Source organism: Aristolochia californica, unplaced genomic scaffold (genome assembly GCF_029961685.1).
Source record: "Aristolochia californica isolate CCGP_79_NKW_82.1479 unplaced genomic scaffold, dmAriCali1.0.hap1 SCAF_6, whole genome shotgun sequence".
NCBI classification, from domain to species: domain Eukaryota; kingdom Viridiplantae; phylum Streptophyta; class Magnoliopsida; order Piperales; family Aristolochiaceae; genus Aristolochia; species Aristolochia californica.
This window is the reverse complement of record NW_027182257.1, coordinates 6285628-6303978: the sequence shown is the minus strand read 5'-3', so window position 1 is coordinate 6303978 and position 18351 is coordinate 6285628. Positions and strand designations below refer to the sequence as shown.

General features: G+C 36.3%; 1 protein-coding gene across 1 annotated transcript; it reads right to left on the bottom strand.

Annotated features, from left to right (window-relative positions):
- Positions 1–7605: 7605 nt before the first annotated feature.
- On the bottom strand, positions 7606–17220 carry LOC137967146 (DNA repair endonuclease UVH1-like). The gene is made up of 18 exons (XM_068813602.1): positions 16876–17220; positions 16264–16320; positions 15763–15864; positions 15436–15498; positions 15229–15321; positions 15059–15151; positions 14882–14986; positions 14702–14800; positions 14348–14623; positions 13182–14008; positions 12682–12905; positions 12437–12528; positions 11675–11839; positions 10451–11185; positions 9889–9999; positions 9141–9401; positions 8777–9000; positions 7606–8185 (listed from the first exon to the last, which is right to left on the bottom strand). The coding sequence occupies exons 1-18, from the start codon at positions 16996–16998 to the stop codon at positions 7975–7977; spliced, it is 3861 nt and encodes a 1286-aa protein (XP_068669703.1). The 5' UTR covers positions 16999–17220; the 3' UTR covers positions 7606–7974.
- Positions 17221–18351: the final 1131 nt, after the last annotated feature.

The window sequence follows — 18351 nt, the reverse complement described above, 5'->3', positions numbered from 1 at the left end:
TCATAAAAAAATTCAAGCATAAATGCAATTAAGCATAAATAATAACATGCACACACTACAAGGCGAATAGATTTATTCGTTATCAATGTTTTCCTAGCAGTAATCACTGTCGAAGGACCTTTGCTTGGAAAAATTCTAATACCTAGAAAATTACAAAAGAGATTTCGGCTCTCTTTGGCTATATGTAGTTCAATACACAATTTTACACAATGCTAATCTCCCCAAGAGATTGCTGCTAGATTCTAGCTCTATTTAGGCCTTTTTATCTAAATTAATAGGTTCTAGATGATTTTTTCACAAATACATAAAAAAAAGAAAAAAATACACCCTAACTTGGAGAGATGTTTCTCCTTGAGAGGTTCAAGTTGCCTCCTCCTTTGTAGCACGTTGTGAAAAGATGAAGGAACTTATACTATGATGAATACAAGGATGATTGAAAGAGAATGAAAGTTTTCCTAGTATGTGGCTCTCTCTATTTCTCTCTAAAGAACTTTTAATGTGAATTTACATTATAAAGGTTTGTGGCTTGAAGATACGCCAATAAATAATCATTTACTCATTTATTCATGGTTTGACAGAGTATTTTTTGCTTCCCTAACTCAAACTAGCCATTATTTGCCCATTTCCAAAATTAATTGATCGATCAATCGATCATAACAACTACTTTTTTTGTTAGACAATGACTTATTAATTGATGGACTGATCGATCAATATGTTACAGTTAGTCCATAAAAATTAAGTTGATCGACCATTGCTAGTGGCTGATCGATCAATCGAGATTCCCTCTAGTTGTATAATACAAGTATGATCGATCAATTTATTTTCTTATGATCAATCATGCTTGAAATCCCTTACTGGCAAGGTTCTAACTAATCGATCATTCCATGAAAATTTTGTTTGCCTGGGCAAAAACAATTAATCAATCCAAGTGGGATGATTCATCATGAGTTATAGCATAAAATGGCCATGTCCTGGGTGATCAATCAATCGACTAAGGTTGATCAATCATGCTTTATATTTCTGGCTTGCACAGTTCTAGATGATTAATCATTGCTAGAAGTCTATCGATCATTCTAATGGCAATTTAAAAATGTAGAGTTTATAAAGCATGGAAATTTTTCTGCAAGTGCTTTAACATGTTTCTAAGTGATATTTATGATGATCTTAAACATGTCTATATGCAATTTATAACCTAAAACCCTGATTTCACAAATATACTTGAGGAAAAGGAAGTTTTGAATGCTCTCTTACGAAAATCGACTGAGATTAGATGTTTGTTTGTAATACTTGAACTCTAAGTCTTCTCGTTGTTTTCTTCTTTGTGGGTGTTTCTTCAAGAGATGTTTTTCAAATGTGATTAAAGTCTTAATTTTTCTATTTTATGTTTTATACCTTGAGATGTTCTTGAAGGTAAAATATCTAAAATACTTTTAAATTTTATAGGTTTTTAGTTTAATTAAGTTTTGTTATCATTAAAAACAATGTGGGAATCAACCTACGGTCAACACGTCTTGCTAGCTAAATATATTGAATTTGTGTTTGACCTCTTCTTCATCTTATTCAACACTATATGTTGAACCATGAGGAGAAATTTTGTATACTTCAAAAAATTGACTTTTCATAAAGTCTAGGCATTTTACTAGAATTTCAGATTCATTTCCTCCTCATGTAATTTTTCACCTTTTCAAAATCCAAAATTTTATTTCATAAGCCAGATTTTTCGCTCACTTTCTTATATTTTTCAATTTTGGCTTTAATTTCTGCCACTTTATCTTTAAGGTCGAACTTTCCACCACATGATTTATATGTTCTTTTGAGAATATGAATATTGATTTCGTCAAACTCAACAACACATTTTTGTTTTCATATCCATGGGAGTTCAAACTCAATAAAGAATCTAAGGGTGAATTCTCCTTTCGCAATTTCTTTTAAATCCTTTTGATTCAAAAATAGGATGGACTTCAACCCATGACTCTTAGAGTTGTTCAATGCTTTTTGATAAAATATCCAATTCATATAATCAATTTTAGGATCTCACTTTCCTCTCTTTGGGGATCAATTCAGATAAACCAAGTGTGCTTTCTCTTATCAATCTCATAATAGAATTATAGATAAATGCATTGACAAAGTTCTAATAGTTTAATGGTGCTCATTGTCACCAAGTTGGATCATTGAATAGGTGAATGGGTTTATTCCCCAATCAATATTACTCAAGACTTTGTAAATAATTGATTTGCAAAGTTAGTAGGCTTGAATCTAATATCTTCATTGGTAGGACCATGCGTAATTTCCATCGAATTCTTATAACGCACTAAGGCTTCCATGATGAGGCTGACTTTTTCCCATAAAAGCAAGATACAAGTGAGTGCCCAAATATCTCTATGCTAATTTTACTAGATCAGACATCCATTAGATGTCATTTTCCCCTACAATCATAACCAATTCTTCTTACTACTTTTGGATGGATAAATTTCCAATATCATCATGTGGCTCATTATCTACAATTTCTACCATTGTTTTGTTGTTAGAAGTGTTGAAGAAGCCATATCAAGGAATCTAATGCAAGTCTCTTTGAAAGTACAGCTCACAAGTTTCATGGATCTAAGCTAAATCTTATGCAAGACAAGTCTCACAAGAGAAGCAAATTCGAAGGAAAAAAATGAATTTAAGAGGATGTTTCGTAATTATGTTTGTTTCTTTTGTGTTTTAATTAGCAAGTTATATTTTATGTGTAATTGGGTAAACTAGAAAAGTCAATCTAGTTGGAAGTAGGAAACACTAATTTTATTAATAAAGATGTCTAGAGGAGGAGGAACACACGTTGATTTCTCTCCCCTCTTTTCTCTCAGTTTTGTCCCTCTCGTTTCTCTTTTCTCTTCTTCCTTCTTTCATATTCTCATCTTCCTCAAGCATGCCCACTTTTATGAAACTCAACATGTATCAACACGGGCACGGATTTGACATGGAAAAGGAGAAGGAGAAGAAGAAGAAGAAGAAGAAGAAGAAGAAGAAGAAGGAAAGACAAAGAGGAAGAAAAAAAGAGGCGTTTCATTTTTTCTTTAGTTTTCTTCTTTCCTAATTCCTATTTTTCATTGGATTTTACACTATCTTACAACAATTTTCATACATCAAATTACATTTTTCAGAAAAAAATCTTTTAATCTAGTATCCAATGCAAAAAATAAAAAATAAAAATTCAATAAAAGTTTTACAAAGAGTAATTGACATCTGAAATAGAAAAGGTCAGATAGTAGAAATGTTTTGAGAAGCAACAAAAAACTTTAATTTGTGAGACATTTTGTGCTAATAAGACACAATTTATAAATAAAGTTTAAGTAAAAAAAGCTTTATGAGTTTATTCTCTAACTCAACAAACATTTTTCTAATCCAACTTTTCTAGATAAAGATATCGGTATTGGGAGAATCAAAGGTCAATTTTGAAGTATGTTGCTTGTGAAAATCCAATTCTTTAGCACCCATTCCACTTTTTTTGGTCTCCATGCTTTTTGAGAAATTTCTAATTGTAGTCCTTGTTTATGATTGGTAATTTTGAGGTTCCATTAGGAAATTTGAATTCCACAAAATATATAGTCAAGTTTTCTCTTACATACTCTTTCATTTGTAACAACATGAGTTCAAATTTCTTTTTGACAAAGTTTGAAAATTTTGAATTAGAAACTATTGTTTCCCGATTCTAAATCACAAATATTAATATCTTAAATCTTCCTTATTCCATAATTTTTATTGAAAATTTTCTTTTCAAGTTGGTTTAGTATTGAAAAACAATTTTCTTACACGAGACTTCTATTTTTTGAAAGTTCATATATTAATGTTCCATCTTGAAACTTTACTAATTAGAGTTTTTTTAAGTTTTCTCAATCATATATGTTTATAGAGAAATTATTTTGTTATCTACGTCTTGAGTCAAACATGGTCACTTTTTATCCATCTATTGGTTTAAAAGTGTCTCCTTATTATTTGGAAGTATGAAGATTTGTATTATGCACCTCCTTCTATTTGAATATATGAGAATTGTTATCTTTTAATTCATACCTTAATCCCTCAAAGTAATTTCTTTAATTTGTGTTTTTAAAATTAATTCAAATAATTATTATAAACCCATGCATACAAAAAGATTAGAAGTGCGCCCAACATCCACCTTAATTCAATTTTTTTATTCTTTTCACACAATCGGTATTTTGAGCTACCCTTAGAAAGTGAACTTTTTTCATTGTTGTAAAATGGGTTAGACTACCTTTAAATTTTAGCAACTATTTCAGACTGGAGTTGGAGTTTTGTCATAGTGCTAGGGGTGATTTTTTTTCTCTTATCCTTATTTTGTGCAAGCTAAACTTCTTGGTAAAGAACAAAAAAAATCTCTAACTTGAAGGGAAGAAGTACAATTAAGAGCTAATTGATAATAAAGAATTCCACAAGTTTTGCTAATCAAATTTTATGTGTGACCAGAATATCTAAGTAAGGGAGGGAATAAGATAAAGAACAAGAACAAGTTGATCAACGTAATCGGAATTTATTTTTCAGCCACATAAGATTCATGACCAACATTATTTGTAACTTGAAGGAGAATATCTCACAAGTTTCATGGAGTCTAAGTTGAATCTCATGTAAGACAAGTCTCACAAGAGACACAAACACAAAAGAAAAGGTTGGAATTTAAGAGGATGTTTTGTCTCTTTTATATTTTAATTAGTAAGTCATATTTTGGGTGTAATTGAAAAAGTAGATCTAGTTTGTAATTAGGAAACTTTTTTCTATTACTAAAAGTGTTTACAGAAGGAGGAAACACACGTTGATTTCTCTCCTCTTTTCTTTTCTCGTTTCTTCCCCTCGTGTTCTCTTCTTCCTCGAACATGCTCACTTTATAAAACTCAATAAGAAAGACCTACCCTTAGTGGGGTCATAAGAAATTCATCAACATCCATTTGCTTAGTTGATGTTGGAGTTGTCATACCTAGCTTTCTTGGAGGAACATTGTTCCTTCTACTAAGGGTAGGAGGACCTCTCCCTCAGCCCCTAAAAGAGAAGTTGGTCATGAAATACCTTTGCAAAACTTCTCGATAAGTCAACAAGGGAATTTTGTGCCCTTTAATATATTCAATATCAAAGTAAAACAAAAAAGATAACTTCACTTGCCATCAGGCAAATATTTGTTTAGAAATTAAAACTTTAACATCTTTTTGAATGGTTTTAACTACACTAGAATCTATCATTAAACAAAACAAATTTGATTATGAACATCATCCTGAAATTTAGTGATACATTTAAGTAAATGAACCAAACCCGAACAAGGCTCAATTCGATTTGCAAACTCACGAACCAGCTCATTATTTAATCATAGGAATAGGAATCGGGACTCAGGACAGAGGCAAGCTCACGAACCAGCTCATTATTTAATCATAGGGATAGGAATCGGGACTCAGGACCGAAGGACTCCGAAACCCTTCCATATCTAGTAAGGATGACATTCTCCATCTCCAATCAAGAAGAAAGGTGAAATCTCCATCTCCAAATGCTAGATATCACAAGTTAATCTCAATGTACCATTTTACAGAGGATAAGGTATGGGTTTGTCTCAACTTCTTTATGAGAAGTGAAAGCTTGATTCGCTTCTAATTCATCTAGTGGGAGATTATCAATTTTAATTTTGCTTTTTAGGGCTTGTTAGTGCACAACGTAAGTGAAGTGTATTTCACTTACGCTAGGGAAAGTGGATTGAAACCCGTTAATGCGCCCGGTAAGTGACGGGGGAAAGCGAAATACAAAAAGTGAAATACAGTTGTCTTTCACTTTCCCCCGTTTCAGGCATAAAACGATGGTAAGTGAAATCCGAGAGGTCGAGCTTGGATTTCACTTACCATCGTTCAAATACATCTCGCTGTCGGGGAGTAACCTCTGTCGAACAAGGTTTCGAAGATTTTTTTTTTTCTCTCTCGCGACCTTCGACTTCTCTTCTCTCTCGACCTCCCTCTCCTTTCCCTCTCAACCTCCGTCGTAGAGCACGGGAGGTCGAGCCTCTGTTGTAGAACCTCTTGGCCTCCCTCTCTTCTCCCTCTCGGTGTATCGTTGGAGCGTTGCCTCCGTCGCCGTTGCCCATTGGCCCGCCACCTCCGTCACCGTTGCCCATTGGCCCGTCGTCGTAGTCTCCCACCACTGAGGAAGATGACGCGCACAGGAAGACGATGGTTTAATTTTTCCTAAGTTAGGAAAAATTAAACCATCATAAAAATAATAATTTATATTTTTTATTAATAAAATAATTATTTTATTTAATATAATTATTTTATAATTACTATATTAAATTAGTGATTTAATAGTCATAATTAAAATATTGTTAGAATAAATATTTGATAAATTATTTTGTTTAATTATCCCATTGCTATAATTAATTAAACCAATGGTTTTAAATTTTGTGATAATATATTATTAATTAATAATACATAAAAATATATTATGTTATTGATAAATATATATTTATTTATTATATTAAATTAGTGATTTTTAATGTTAAAACTTATCTTGTGTTATTAAAAAATTATTTATTTATTTATTTATTTATTTATTATATTCACTTATATTTTTTTAATAATTTATTTTAGTCTCACGTACTCAAAGGGAGTCTACAGCAGTACAATCTGCAAGAGCATCATATTATCGAGATGTTTTAGCAATTCTGATGTGGCAAAATTATTAACTATTATGTTTTAATGCCACTAAATATTTTTTATGTTGTACTTTTGTATGAACAGATATAGTTTTTTATATTAAAAAGGTGATTGAGTTATATTTGTATTATTTTTATTTTTATTATTACGATATTTGTGTAGTACGATATTTATATAATTATTTTATATTTAGATATTACAAAATTAAAATTTGATTACAATTTTAATAATATAAAAGTAAACATTTCTTTAATTATTATATTTAATATATTTTATTTATTAACTAATATTAATTTAATTTTCTGATAATCAAATATATCAAAATATTTTATTTAATAAATAATCTATATCCACTATACACCACACTTTCTATTGTGCACACTAACACAAACAAGTACTTTATACTGCACTTTCTATTGTGCACACTTATACAAACAAGTACTTTACACTGTCCTTACCATTGCGCACACTAACACAAACAAGTACTTTACACTGTACTTTTCATTGTATTTCATTTCCGTCTACACTTATATTGTGCACTAATCCCCCTTAGTGTGATTAAGAGAAGGCGAAGAGAATCCTCTATATGCAAACAAAAAGGAGCTTTGATGAAGTTGGTTTCATACCTATTTTTTCTTCCAAATTTCTATATTGTTCTCTCCTTGAAAGCTACGGTGAGTATCCTAATTATGTTGCTTCCTATGTATAACAGTTCATGAACTAAGACAGAACAAGCAAACCACACATCAGATCAAGCCCAAGTTTGGGATAGTGATACATAGAGAAATACATGTTCCTGTGAACCAAGACAGAACAAGCAAACCAAACATCAGATCAAGCCCAAGTTTGGGATAGTGATTCATGGAGAATTATATGTTCCTGTACAATTCACTGTATTCAGTGGGACAGGCTGTGATCAGAATATCAATCGACAAATGGAATTTGAAATTTCTTAACTTTCAATATTACATCTTACTCTTCTTGCCAATAAAGTAGAAATGGGAAAGAATGGTCACTCTTAAAGTAACATACTGTGGACCTACAAACAAACAATAAAATAAATGTAAATCTAACATACAATGACTTCACAACAACAATCATAGATTCATTTCACAGAGGGTTCAACCCATGGTTTCCCAATCCCACAACATGACTCACATGTTGTCCTAGATATCTTGGATTTTGGTGAGGCCTATACAGACTGTATAGGAGTGCCATAAGGCCGACATGGAACGTCGTCTCATTTAGGCTTCTCGGTTGTGATACGGTAAACCCCGGCTCAACCCGAGACTTACAACATTGTTGGGCACTTGGCATCAAGAAAATCCCGAAGTGTCCGAGCTGCTTTCTGACCACCCATGAGTTCCCCTAGCTTCTCCACAGGGAGAAGAGCAAGTTCAGCTAAGCTATTGCAGCCATCCATTATAGCTCTGTAGTTTGAATCAGTGACACCAGGTAGGCGTCTCAGAAACTCTACTGCCGTTGTGTTGTAGTTTTCAGATCTGTAAACAAACAGAATCCACGGTTTCTTTGGTTATAAAGATTCAACAATTTCATATATTACAGGGCGGCTAACGTTTTAAATGTTATTTGAATTGAATTTCAGGATTTTTTACATTGTGAGATCTTTTTTAATGACAAATATTAAAAAATCATAACATCAGAGGTAAAGTATGACCAAAAGCAAAGAATATCATGAAGAGAACTATTTAGGCATTTAGATTTCTAAAGCAACTCCAGAATTCCGTAGACAAGGAGAGAAATTATGATTATGTACAAATTACAAGGAAAGAGAAGAAGTTCAAGATTTAAGAGAGTTAAAAAGAATAGACCTTTGGATTTCATTCATTCCATGTCTAAATTTCTACGAGTAATAAGAAAAAAGCGCTTTTTAAAAAAGTATTATGCTTTTATGATATTTTTTAACTATAAGTTCATAAAAACCATCTAATGCTGAAAAAGTAGACAAGGCAGTGACCAACCGTTTCGAGATAAGATTTTTTTACTTTTTTAACAACCACACACTGTAAAACATGATCCACTAGCCAAAAAAGAAAAAAAGAAAAAACAGAGAGAAAACTACCATTCAGTACCTTACGTCATCCTCCACAATGCCATCCTCTGTCGGAACACCAACTCTCATTGCCTTGCTCTCATCAGGTTCATCCTGATTTGCCTTCAGTGATGTAAATATCTCGGCTGTTGCATGCAAGCTACGGGACCACACAAGACGGAGGCGTGGGAAATGCATGACCAGTAAAGAGAGCTTTGATATTATGTTTGTAGGACTAACATCATCACCAATTTCACAGGCAGACTGCACGTTTGAGGCTGATGAGTTTAGAACATTTCATGAAATGAAACTAATCATAAAGCTCTAATGACATGAATTGACAATAAAGCTCCATTTCAATTTACTGCAAAACACTGAAAAACATGAAATTGAGCTTATTCTACCTGAAAGGAAAAGCTCTTATCCTGTGAGAACTCAATTAGAAGCACAGGTATCCGATAGTAGCGGGACATTGTTTCAACTTGGTTATAGAGGCGACCTGAAGCAAAGCTTGAGAAAAGATCTGAAATACTTTTTCTTTCCACACAAATCAATGGAGAAAGTACATAATCCCCTACTTCCAGTGTAATAGGTATTATCTGCATGCCTTTCTGGTGGAGAACATTAGGAAGGCTGCTCATGAATTCCCTAACATCAACTATCACCTACAAAGAATGGGAATACTTCAGATATGCTAGGTAATAGTAGTTGAAGAAATCACATGCATGGAATAATGATTACAACAGTCATATGTTCAACAACCTTGAGAACTATTGAACCTACTGTAAATTTTGTAGTAAACAAGCATGATCATGCCTTGCTCATTATGTGTAGTTCGCATTGTGTACCAGGTTTTGTAGCAGTTTTTGGTGAATGGATCAAATCTTGACAACTTAATACAGGCTTTTCTTTTGTATATCTATTCACTGCTGAATGACCTACATCACACCAACTCACTTTAGCTCCTTTTGAAGCTATGAGCAAAAGTCCAAGCGAGCTGCTAGTACAAGCAACTTCATTTATCTCCATCCAGAAAGGTTCAAAGAGCACTTAGTTCTTACCAGCAGCCATCTTAGCTATTTGGAAATCAGTCAAAGAGGGGATGGAACTAAGTTAGCAGATCAAGAGAGAGAGAGCAAATAATTTATCTACCTGCATTTCGTTTTCCAAGGGCTTCCTACCACCTGCTTTCCTAGTTATCGAGTTAAGTGAGGTCAGTGATTGTGGCTCGTTGGAGGCAGTCAATTCAATAGAGCGACCATCCTGGTACAAATATAAAACAACTAGTTAAAGCAGATATTCAGAGATGACAGACAAAACATATTGCTAGAATGCAATGCAAAGCCTGTGAATCCACGTATAACCAAATGAAAGAGGGGAATAAAAACTTGCATGCTAAGATCAATGTGTTCGGACGAGAGGAAGCCATTTAATGTTGGTTTTTAAAGATGGTATTTGTAAAAAACATTATCTTTTTTTATTGAAAAGGTCAGCTTAATAGAAAAAAGCACCATTCACAGCTCTCTGAAATTTATATCTTTGTGATTGCGAAGGTCGGCTTAATAGAAAAAAGCACCATTCACATCTCTCTGAAATTTACTGGCTTTAACAAAAAGTCACATGTTGGGGCATCCTAACTGTCTGATGAGAGCTCCACGGGCTTTAACAAAAGAATGCTCATCTGAAACCAACAAAAAGGAACTAGAAACTAAACCTGATTAATGGGGATCATCATTAATGACTTCTGCCGGATCAATGATTCAAATGCTCCATTTTCCCTGCGTATACTTGCTTCAAACTTCTGTACCTCAGTAGAATCTTCATAGAACAGAAAATAAACTTTTAACTTCTTTGAAGGATTTTCAGCTTTATAAACTTCGATTTCCCGCACAAAAGACATGTCAGGATGGTAAACAACGATTGTGGAAGGTTTCATCACATCAAGTATGCGACGGTCACTGTCCATGGCATAGAATTGAACTGGTGGGATTCGTTTAGATTGTAAAATTTCAAGAGTCTCAGCAATGTCTTTTGCATTGTCTTCATACATTTGGGCTTCATCTGCTGGTCTAAGCTTTTCAGAGTTATCATTCTCAGAGGGTTCTATCATGCTTTTATTTTTAGTAATCTCAATTTTTGCCTTTTGACTCCGTCCATTCGATCTCCCACTGCCCCGTTTGTGTCCTCGCTTGCTGGTATTAGATTCAGAATTACCCTCAAGACTATCTTCTTCCACTAGATTGCTTATCTCAGAAGCTGCTGACATAAGAGCATCATGTTCCAGCTTGGATATTATAGCAGCCTCTGCATTCTCACCAGGCCCAACACGAGTAACCCCATTCAGTATACCAAAACCTTTAGGCTCCTGGTTCTTCTTTTTATTGTGAGTTTTGAGGGCTTTCAACTCAGCCTTTCCCAGTAAATACTTCTCCCATTCTGCCCGCATGACCTGTACATAAAACAAAGTATAAACAATACCATTACTAAGTTCGACCCAATTCCATCCCAAAACAACTGACAAATTTAGAGAAGCTATAATCCAACATGTAAACTCAAAAATATTCTTGAATTATTTCATCAGGAGGGCTTCTACCCAAACTAACACCCAATTCTCACATCCACCTCTGATGTGACAGATGGATAAACAGACTCGAGTTGTGGATAGCACACAGACGGAGCACAAAACAACAGAAAGATGGGATTGGGCAGGCTTGAACCTAATTCCAATACCATATTTAGTTAGCCAACTTCTATCCTAAAATGTCAGGCCAACTAACGAGAGCTACTACCCAGCTTATAAACTCAACAATATATCAACTCATTTTAGATCAGGACTTTGACCCAGCTCTGCACTACAATTAACAGACCAAACAAAATAAACAACAATGATTGTACAACTGAAGAAATGAATATGACAAAGTATACACTTGTAAAGCACCTTTTGTGGCCCCTTCACAAGGAAATCTTCCAGCTGCATGCATGAACGCTCATCTTTACAAGCAACCAAAACGATCCCGCAGTCATCACCATCCTCAACCATCAATTCATCATGCCCTGCCCGTATTTGTTTTTGCCTTTCCTCCTGTACCTCTTGCAGCACTTCCTGATGAAGAAACATTATTAGATGAAATAAAGGATACCGAGATTATGATGTAAACAATTATCACAAAGTGCATAATCACACCATGAAAGAATATATAATTTGGAAACAGAATGACAAAATCCACCAAAACAAAGTTACAACATGATACTACAGTTTTATCAAGAATCATTCTTGTTCATTTGGCTTTTTTTTGGCAACTGATAAAAAAGATTCAATTAATAAGCTAAATAGCATCCAAATGTAGTAAACATGAAAAGGATTCAGAAACATCAGCGCAAGGCTAGTGTTTTCATGAATCAAATTCAGCTATTCATTCTGGGATTGCATCTTCCCACACACACAAAAAAAAAAATATGGATTCTGATCTTGAACCTCAAAAGTCAGCTAATAATGCAAGAAATTACAATTCTTTGTTTTTACCAACATAGGGTTTTCTTAAATGGGCAGATTTCATTCTGATTGCATAAATAATTCCAGAGCAACAGAAAATTAGATTTTTTTAATGGGTTCTAAAAGACAACTTTTTTTTTTTTAAATGGGGTACATAACTTTCATAAATTATTTCAGAAAGAAAAGCAGTGGAACTCACTTACTCACACTTAAGACCTTCCATTTTGGTGCTTCCTCCAAAATTTCATTCAGAATCACCCCAGAACTCAAGCTGGTCCCTGCACTAACCTTCCCAGCATCTACAGAAAATAAAAATACCAAACGGTAAAGCAGGATTAGCACTTCTACTTTTCCTAAGCACAGTCACTTGCTATGAATATTATTTGAGCATAAAATTCGAGTCAGGTTTGTGTTGGCTTTAGTTGAAAATGTGAAGCATTACTACCCAGTACCTTCCTTTTCCTTTTTCTTGTCGCCCTTCACTCTCCTCCTCTTGTTTGTGGGGTTCTTGACCTCCACAGTCAACTTTCGTCCATCCGAGGGCACAAGCTGGTAAACCCGCTTCTTTGCTAATTCAAAAATCTTACTACTCGAATTAGCGAAAATCCAAACAGACCGAACCCATTCTGACACTCTTAAGGTGTCGAGATACTTCAAAAATGTCACAGCATCATACCTAATACATATATAAGTTCATTATTAACACACAACATCATAAATTTTCAGTAGGTAAGAGAAAGACAAAACTATCATGGCTCCTCCTCGACCATAAGAAGATTTTTTTTTATGAAGATGTATTAATAAAACGGAAGAGAATTACAAAATTTATGGGAGCACGTCCCTTACGACCAGTGATTTTAGGGTAGCTCCCTGCCTGGCAAGCACATCAGCCATAGAAAAACTAAACTGCATTCATTTAAAAGACAAGAATCTAACTGAGTCATCCCCATACCTAACGAGATAATCCAACAACTTCCGTAGAGTCCTCAAATCCGCAACCAGTTGTTTGGTCCTCTTACCGATGGTGTGCCATATTGGGTCCAGCTGCCGATAAACAATCTCATCGAACGACTTAAAGAGACCGTTCTCGACGGTGAGATCCTCCACGTCGACCTTATTCGTCTTCCTCAACTCCTTCAAGCAAGCATCCATAGCTTCAATGATGGCCTTCTGTATATCTCTCATGTGAGGCGAGAGGGGAACCCTGACATCAATCACCTCGGGAGGGTGCCTCTCTAGATCCTCGGAAACAAATACCTGAAACCTGGGCCATATGTGCAATTTCCTTATGAAAAGGCATTTCATGATCCTCTCAGCCTTGGCAAAGCCAGAGAGCATAGCGTGTGGCCTGTCAGTGAAGGCCCGGACGTATGCCTCGCGATTGTGGGATCGAAGGAGGCGGACGATGAAAGCCTCAGTGCAGGTCTCGGAGAGCTTGTGAGCATTGAGGATGATGATACCGGCGATGCGGGAGGTGGGGATTTTGGACGTGAGAAGATCGACGATGAGGATACGGGGGGTAATAAAGAAGATTTGACCGCTGGAGTAGAGGGAAAGGCGGTGGTGGGAGGGGGAGTCTCCGGCTATCTCAGAAGGGGCATCTGGCAGATTTAGAGAAATAGAGGCCTTCTGGGTATCGGTGGCTGAGAGGATAAGAAGGGTGCCCTGAGAAGGGGAGTGGAGAAGGAGAAGAGAGGAGATGAGTTTATGGAGGGGGAGGCCGCAAGAGAGTACCACCAGACCACCGGGAGGGTCTTCCACCAGCTCCGATATTATGTGCTGCAGAAAAGGAAGCATTTTTTTTCAGCTGATTTGTCAAGAATGGCGGGGGACTTCGGCTTGGCGGGGATTTATTGCCGAGGCAAACCTACCCTTTGCTAGCAATGAGTGCCAGTAGCCAAATAACCAGTGGGATAGAACAGGTCGAAATTTAAAAAAAAAAAAAAAAATTAATTAATTTTTAAATTTTTTTTTTTCAGAATAAACTCTTTATTGATTCTTAGGCCTTCAAAAGATAATTTAATGTCAACTTATTTCCTGTTTAACCAAATCCTTGCATAACGGAAGAATAATTTTTTTTTATTTATTTGGAACACAATTAGCCCAATCATATCATACTGCTCCAAAGAGATCTCCACTGTAATCGACTTCTTCCTCTGCATCAGCATCATCAAATTCGTCTAGGTCCAACATACCAGCAGCAGACTGTCCACCAGCTTTTTCACCTTCAGCTGGAGTACGCGCCTCTTGGATGATACGCATTATCTCTTCAATGCTCTGAGACGCTTGCTCCCACTCCATGCTCTCGTTGTCGGTTTTTTCTCCCTTCTCCAACTCCTTGGGCAGGTTCTTTAGAAACCATGGATGCTTCTTTATCTCCGGGATGGTGATCCTCTACCATAAGGAAAAAAAAAAAAAAAAGACAGTTAACTAGAGTTAAACTAAAATTGAAAGCTGATTATGAGTTCATACCTTTGAAGGGTTAGCAACAAAAATTCGAGAAAGAAGATGTCTGCAATCCGATGATACTCGTACATAATCCGGTATGGAGTATTGAACACTCACTATTCTCTGTTGGGATTCGAAGAACAGCGGTTTAAATCTTAAACACAAACTTGCATCTCTGTAAACATTTTAAGTAACTGAACATACTCCAATCGTCTTCCGAAAGTTCCGAGGATCCTCAGGATCTTCGAATGGATAGGCTCCAACAAGCATAACATACAGAGTCACTCCACAAGACCAAACATCTGCAATCTGATTTTGGAAGCCCATAAGACAAGATGACAGACACAGTAAATAACTAATCCAGACTCAATGAAGGGTTACCTTCCCATCATATTCCTTCCTTGACAGGACCTCCGGAGCAATATAGGCAGGTGTTCCCACTGTTGATTTGGGTTGGGAATGTAACAAGGCAGACTGCATCGGGAGGCATATCATAAAGAAACTATTTGGTACATGATATCTAATTCAAGGACGAACAGAGCAATGCAGACCTTGGAGTATCCAAAATCACAGATTTTAAGGCGAGGAGTTGGACTACCATCAAGCAAAGTGTTTTCCAGTTTGAGGTCCCTATGACATATTTCCTGCAATGGAAATGGGTATTTCTTGAACAATCATATGAAAGAGTTCACCACAAGAGGCATATAAAGGACTGAACCAAGCCCTGCTATTGATCATTAAGACGATGAAAGGCCTACCATGGAGTGACAGTAGCTAACCCCAGAAATCAGCTGCTGGAAGAAGAACCTTGCCTGTTGCAGCTACAATTGCCATGAGACAACCAAAAACAACAGTGCGAACAAGTTTATAGAATCATGAGTAGAGGGCTGATCCAATACGAAAAGCTATTTGGTATGAAACATGTGAAACACTATCTCAGCCATCTGAACACGATCAACGGCTATCTTAGTCGTTCGATCATGATCAGACTAGATAGCCTTTTCGCATCAATTGGCATTTCGTATTGGATCAACCGTGATCATGAATATATTAAAGTGAGGATACAAGTTTTAAGAGTCAGGAACCTCATCCTCACTAAATCGGCCAGCGCTACATATTCGCTCAAAGAGTTCACCGCCTGCAGCATATTCCATGACAATGGCTAGATGTGTAGGCGTTAGCAGGACCTGCACTGTTCACCCTATAGTCACTGTCTAAAATCAAAGTGTGGTCGAGACAACTCCTCAAAAAGCAATTATCCGTGGAAATAAGTCTCTCAAGCCTCTTATGCCTCAACTGTGGGAATCTCTTTCTCTTTTACTTGAAAAAAAACAAGAGATTCGAGGAGATTTAATTCAACTTAACAAATGTAATCGTTTTCTGTGCTAAATTTTAAGGTAAAATGGAAAGCATTTCAATCGGTTGTCTGAGATGAATTCAATCTTCATAGCTACTTTCATAAGAAACCATTTGAAAATCTAAGAGCAATTCTCTGAATCCTTAAATGTAGGTTAAGTAGGAAAGATTTGCACGGAGAAAGATATGAAAACAGGAGACGTAGATAAACAACTCAAAAGTTAAAATACCTCTTTAAATCGAACAATATTGGGATGCCTCAGCGTTCTATGGTTAATGATTTCCCTCTGTACATTCTCGTCAATCTCATAAAAACAACCAAATGCAGCACGCAGAAAGTCCATAATCACATCCAAGAAAAAATAAACAAACAAAGTAAAACATTGTCAGACCAAAACCAGAATCCAAACTAAAATAGGGAACTTTAATGGAGAAAATCAGAACATAAAAAGAGTATCATTGTATAGGAAATAAACAGGTGAAGCGTTCGATTATATGGACTGATAACAAAACGAAACTTACTGAAGCAACTGAAAAATGAATAAGCTCAAAATCGAAGTAAAAGTAACAGGATACAAGAACATAAGCTACTAGTTAATTTAATCGAAGCAGGGAGCAGAGCAGCAACGATTGGGAAAACCAAAACAGCTAAAAGTAGAATTCTAACCTCGCTTCTCATTAAGTTCGAAATGAAATCCACAGATAGAAAACCCAGAAAGTAGAAACTTCTAACCCGACCGAAATAGAAGGAAAAAAAAACAGAAAAAGCAAAGAAAATGAAATCAATTGAGCCAACATTTGCAAATAAGAAGCAACAAAGACATGCTTCTGTTATCATCTACCTTCTTCCCTCTTGCTATATATTTAAAAGCAACAAGCTCCTTGGTCTTCTTATCTCTCACTAGCCTGGCCACGCCAAAATTCCCAGAACCGAGCTCTTTCAACAGCTCGTATCTCTCCTCCATCCCCTCCCAAAGGAAAAACCAAACTGACTCAACTTCTCAAAAGTAATAGAGACTGTAGAAATCGAAGAAAACAGGGATAGGATGGGATTCCGGGCTGTCAAATAAAGAGCTGGAACTAAGAGACGATGGATCAAAGGGATTCTCCGGAAAATCAAAATCCAGGGAGGCAGCTCAGTTGTTGAAAAATCTAATTCGAGGAGCTTGGACGCCACGTAAACAAGAAACGGTCGCTTCAAGAGCCTTCAAAGTGTCGTGACATGAATGTAGCGAGAAGGCGAAGCAGACTTTTGTTGTTTGATACGTCTGTGGCTGCTGCGGATACCCGGTCCAGTCCACAAATAATTTATTTTATTATAATACATGTATAACATATTAAAAAACCTTTGCTTGAAGTATAAATAAATGGTTCCTACAACCTCCAAATTTTCATGTATCTATCAAGCATTGTCCCATATAAATTAGTGGATACAAAGATCTTGAGTATATTAGTCTGGAAAAAAGGTTTCTTAAATGACTAATCATTTTAGGATAGGGCCTTCGACCCAAATTTAACATGGTATCAGAGTTAGGTTCTCATATGTGGGCATCCACCCAAAATTATCCACGTGCTACCACGTGAAGGGCCTCTACCCAAATTATCCACGTGCCTACACGTGAGGGGGAGTGTAAAGGCTAGTCATTTGACACTCCCCCTCACGTGTAGGCACGTGGATAATTTGGGTATTTATTTTAATTATTAATTCATACGAATCGGTGCGACATGGGGCTGAATCTCAGTGGATCATGGCAGCAAGGCTACTCTGCCACTTACAATATCGTGATACTGACATACAAATCGTTCGTCTGACTTGGGTATAGGGGCGAAAGACTAATCAAACCATCTAGAAGTTGGTTCCCTCCGAAGTTTCCCTTAGGATAGTTGGAGCCTAGCGTGCGAGTTCTATCAGGTAAAGACAATGATTAGAGGCATCGGGAGCGCAACGCCCTCGACCTATTCTTAAACTTTAAATAGGTAGGACGGTGCGGCTGCATAACTCATGAGTCGTGCCACGGAATCGAGAGCTCCAAGTGGGTCATTTTTGGTAAGTAGAACTGGCGATGCGGGATGAACCGAAAGTCGGGTTACGATGCCCTACTGTGCGCTAACCTAGAACCCACAAAGATTAAGACAGCAGGACAGTGGTCATGGAAGTCAAAATCTACTAAGGAGTGTGTAATAACTCACCTATCGAATCAACTAGCCCTGAAAATGAATGGCGCTTAAGCGTGCGACCCATACCCAGCCGTCGGGGCAACTGCCATGCCCCGATGAGTAGGAGGGCGCGACAGCCGCCGCAAAATCTCGGGCGTGAG

What these genes read in the sequence shown, in the direction of transcription:
- LOC137967146 (XM_068813602.1), bottom strand. Translation starts at nt 16,998, where the DNA reads ATGGAGGAGAGATACGAGCTGTTGAAAGAGCTCGGTTCTGGGAATTTT. An exon ending in ATATTGTTCGATTTAAAGAG is followed by an intron (nt 15,865 to 16,263) that starts GTATTTTAACTT and finishes TGAACAGTGCAG; the next exon opens with GTCCTGCTAACGCCTACACA. An exon ending in TTGTTGGATTATCTCGTTAG is followed by an intron (nt 12,906 to 13,181) that starts GTATGGGGATGA and finishes TATATGTATTAG; the next exon opens with GTATGATGCTGTGACATTTT.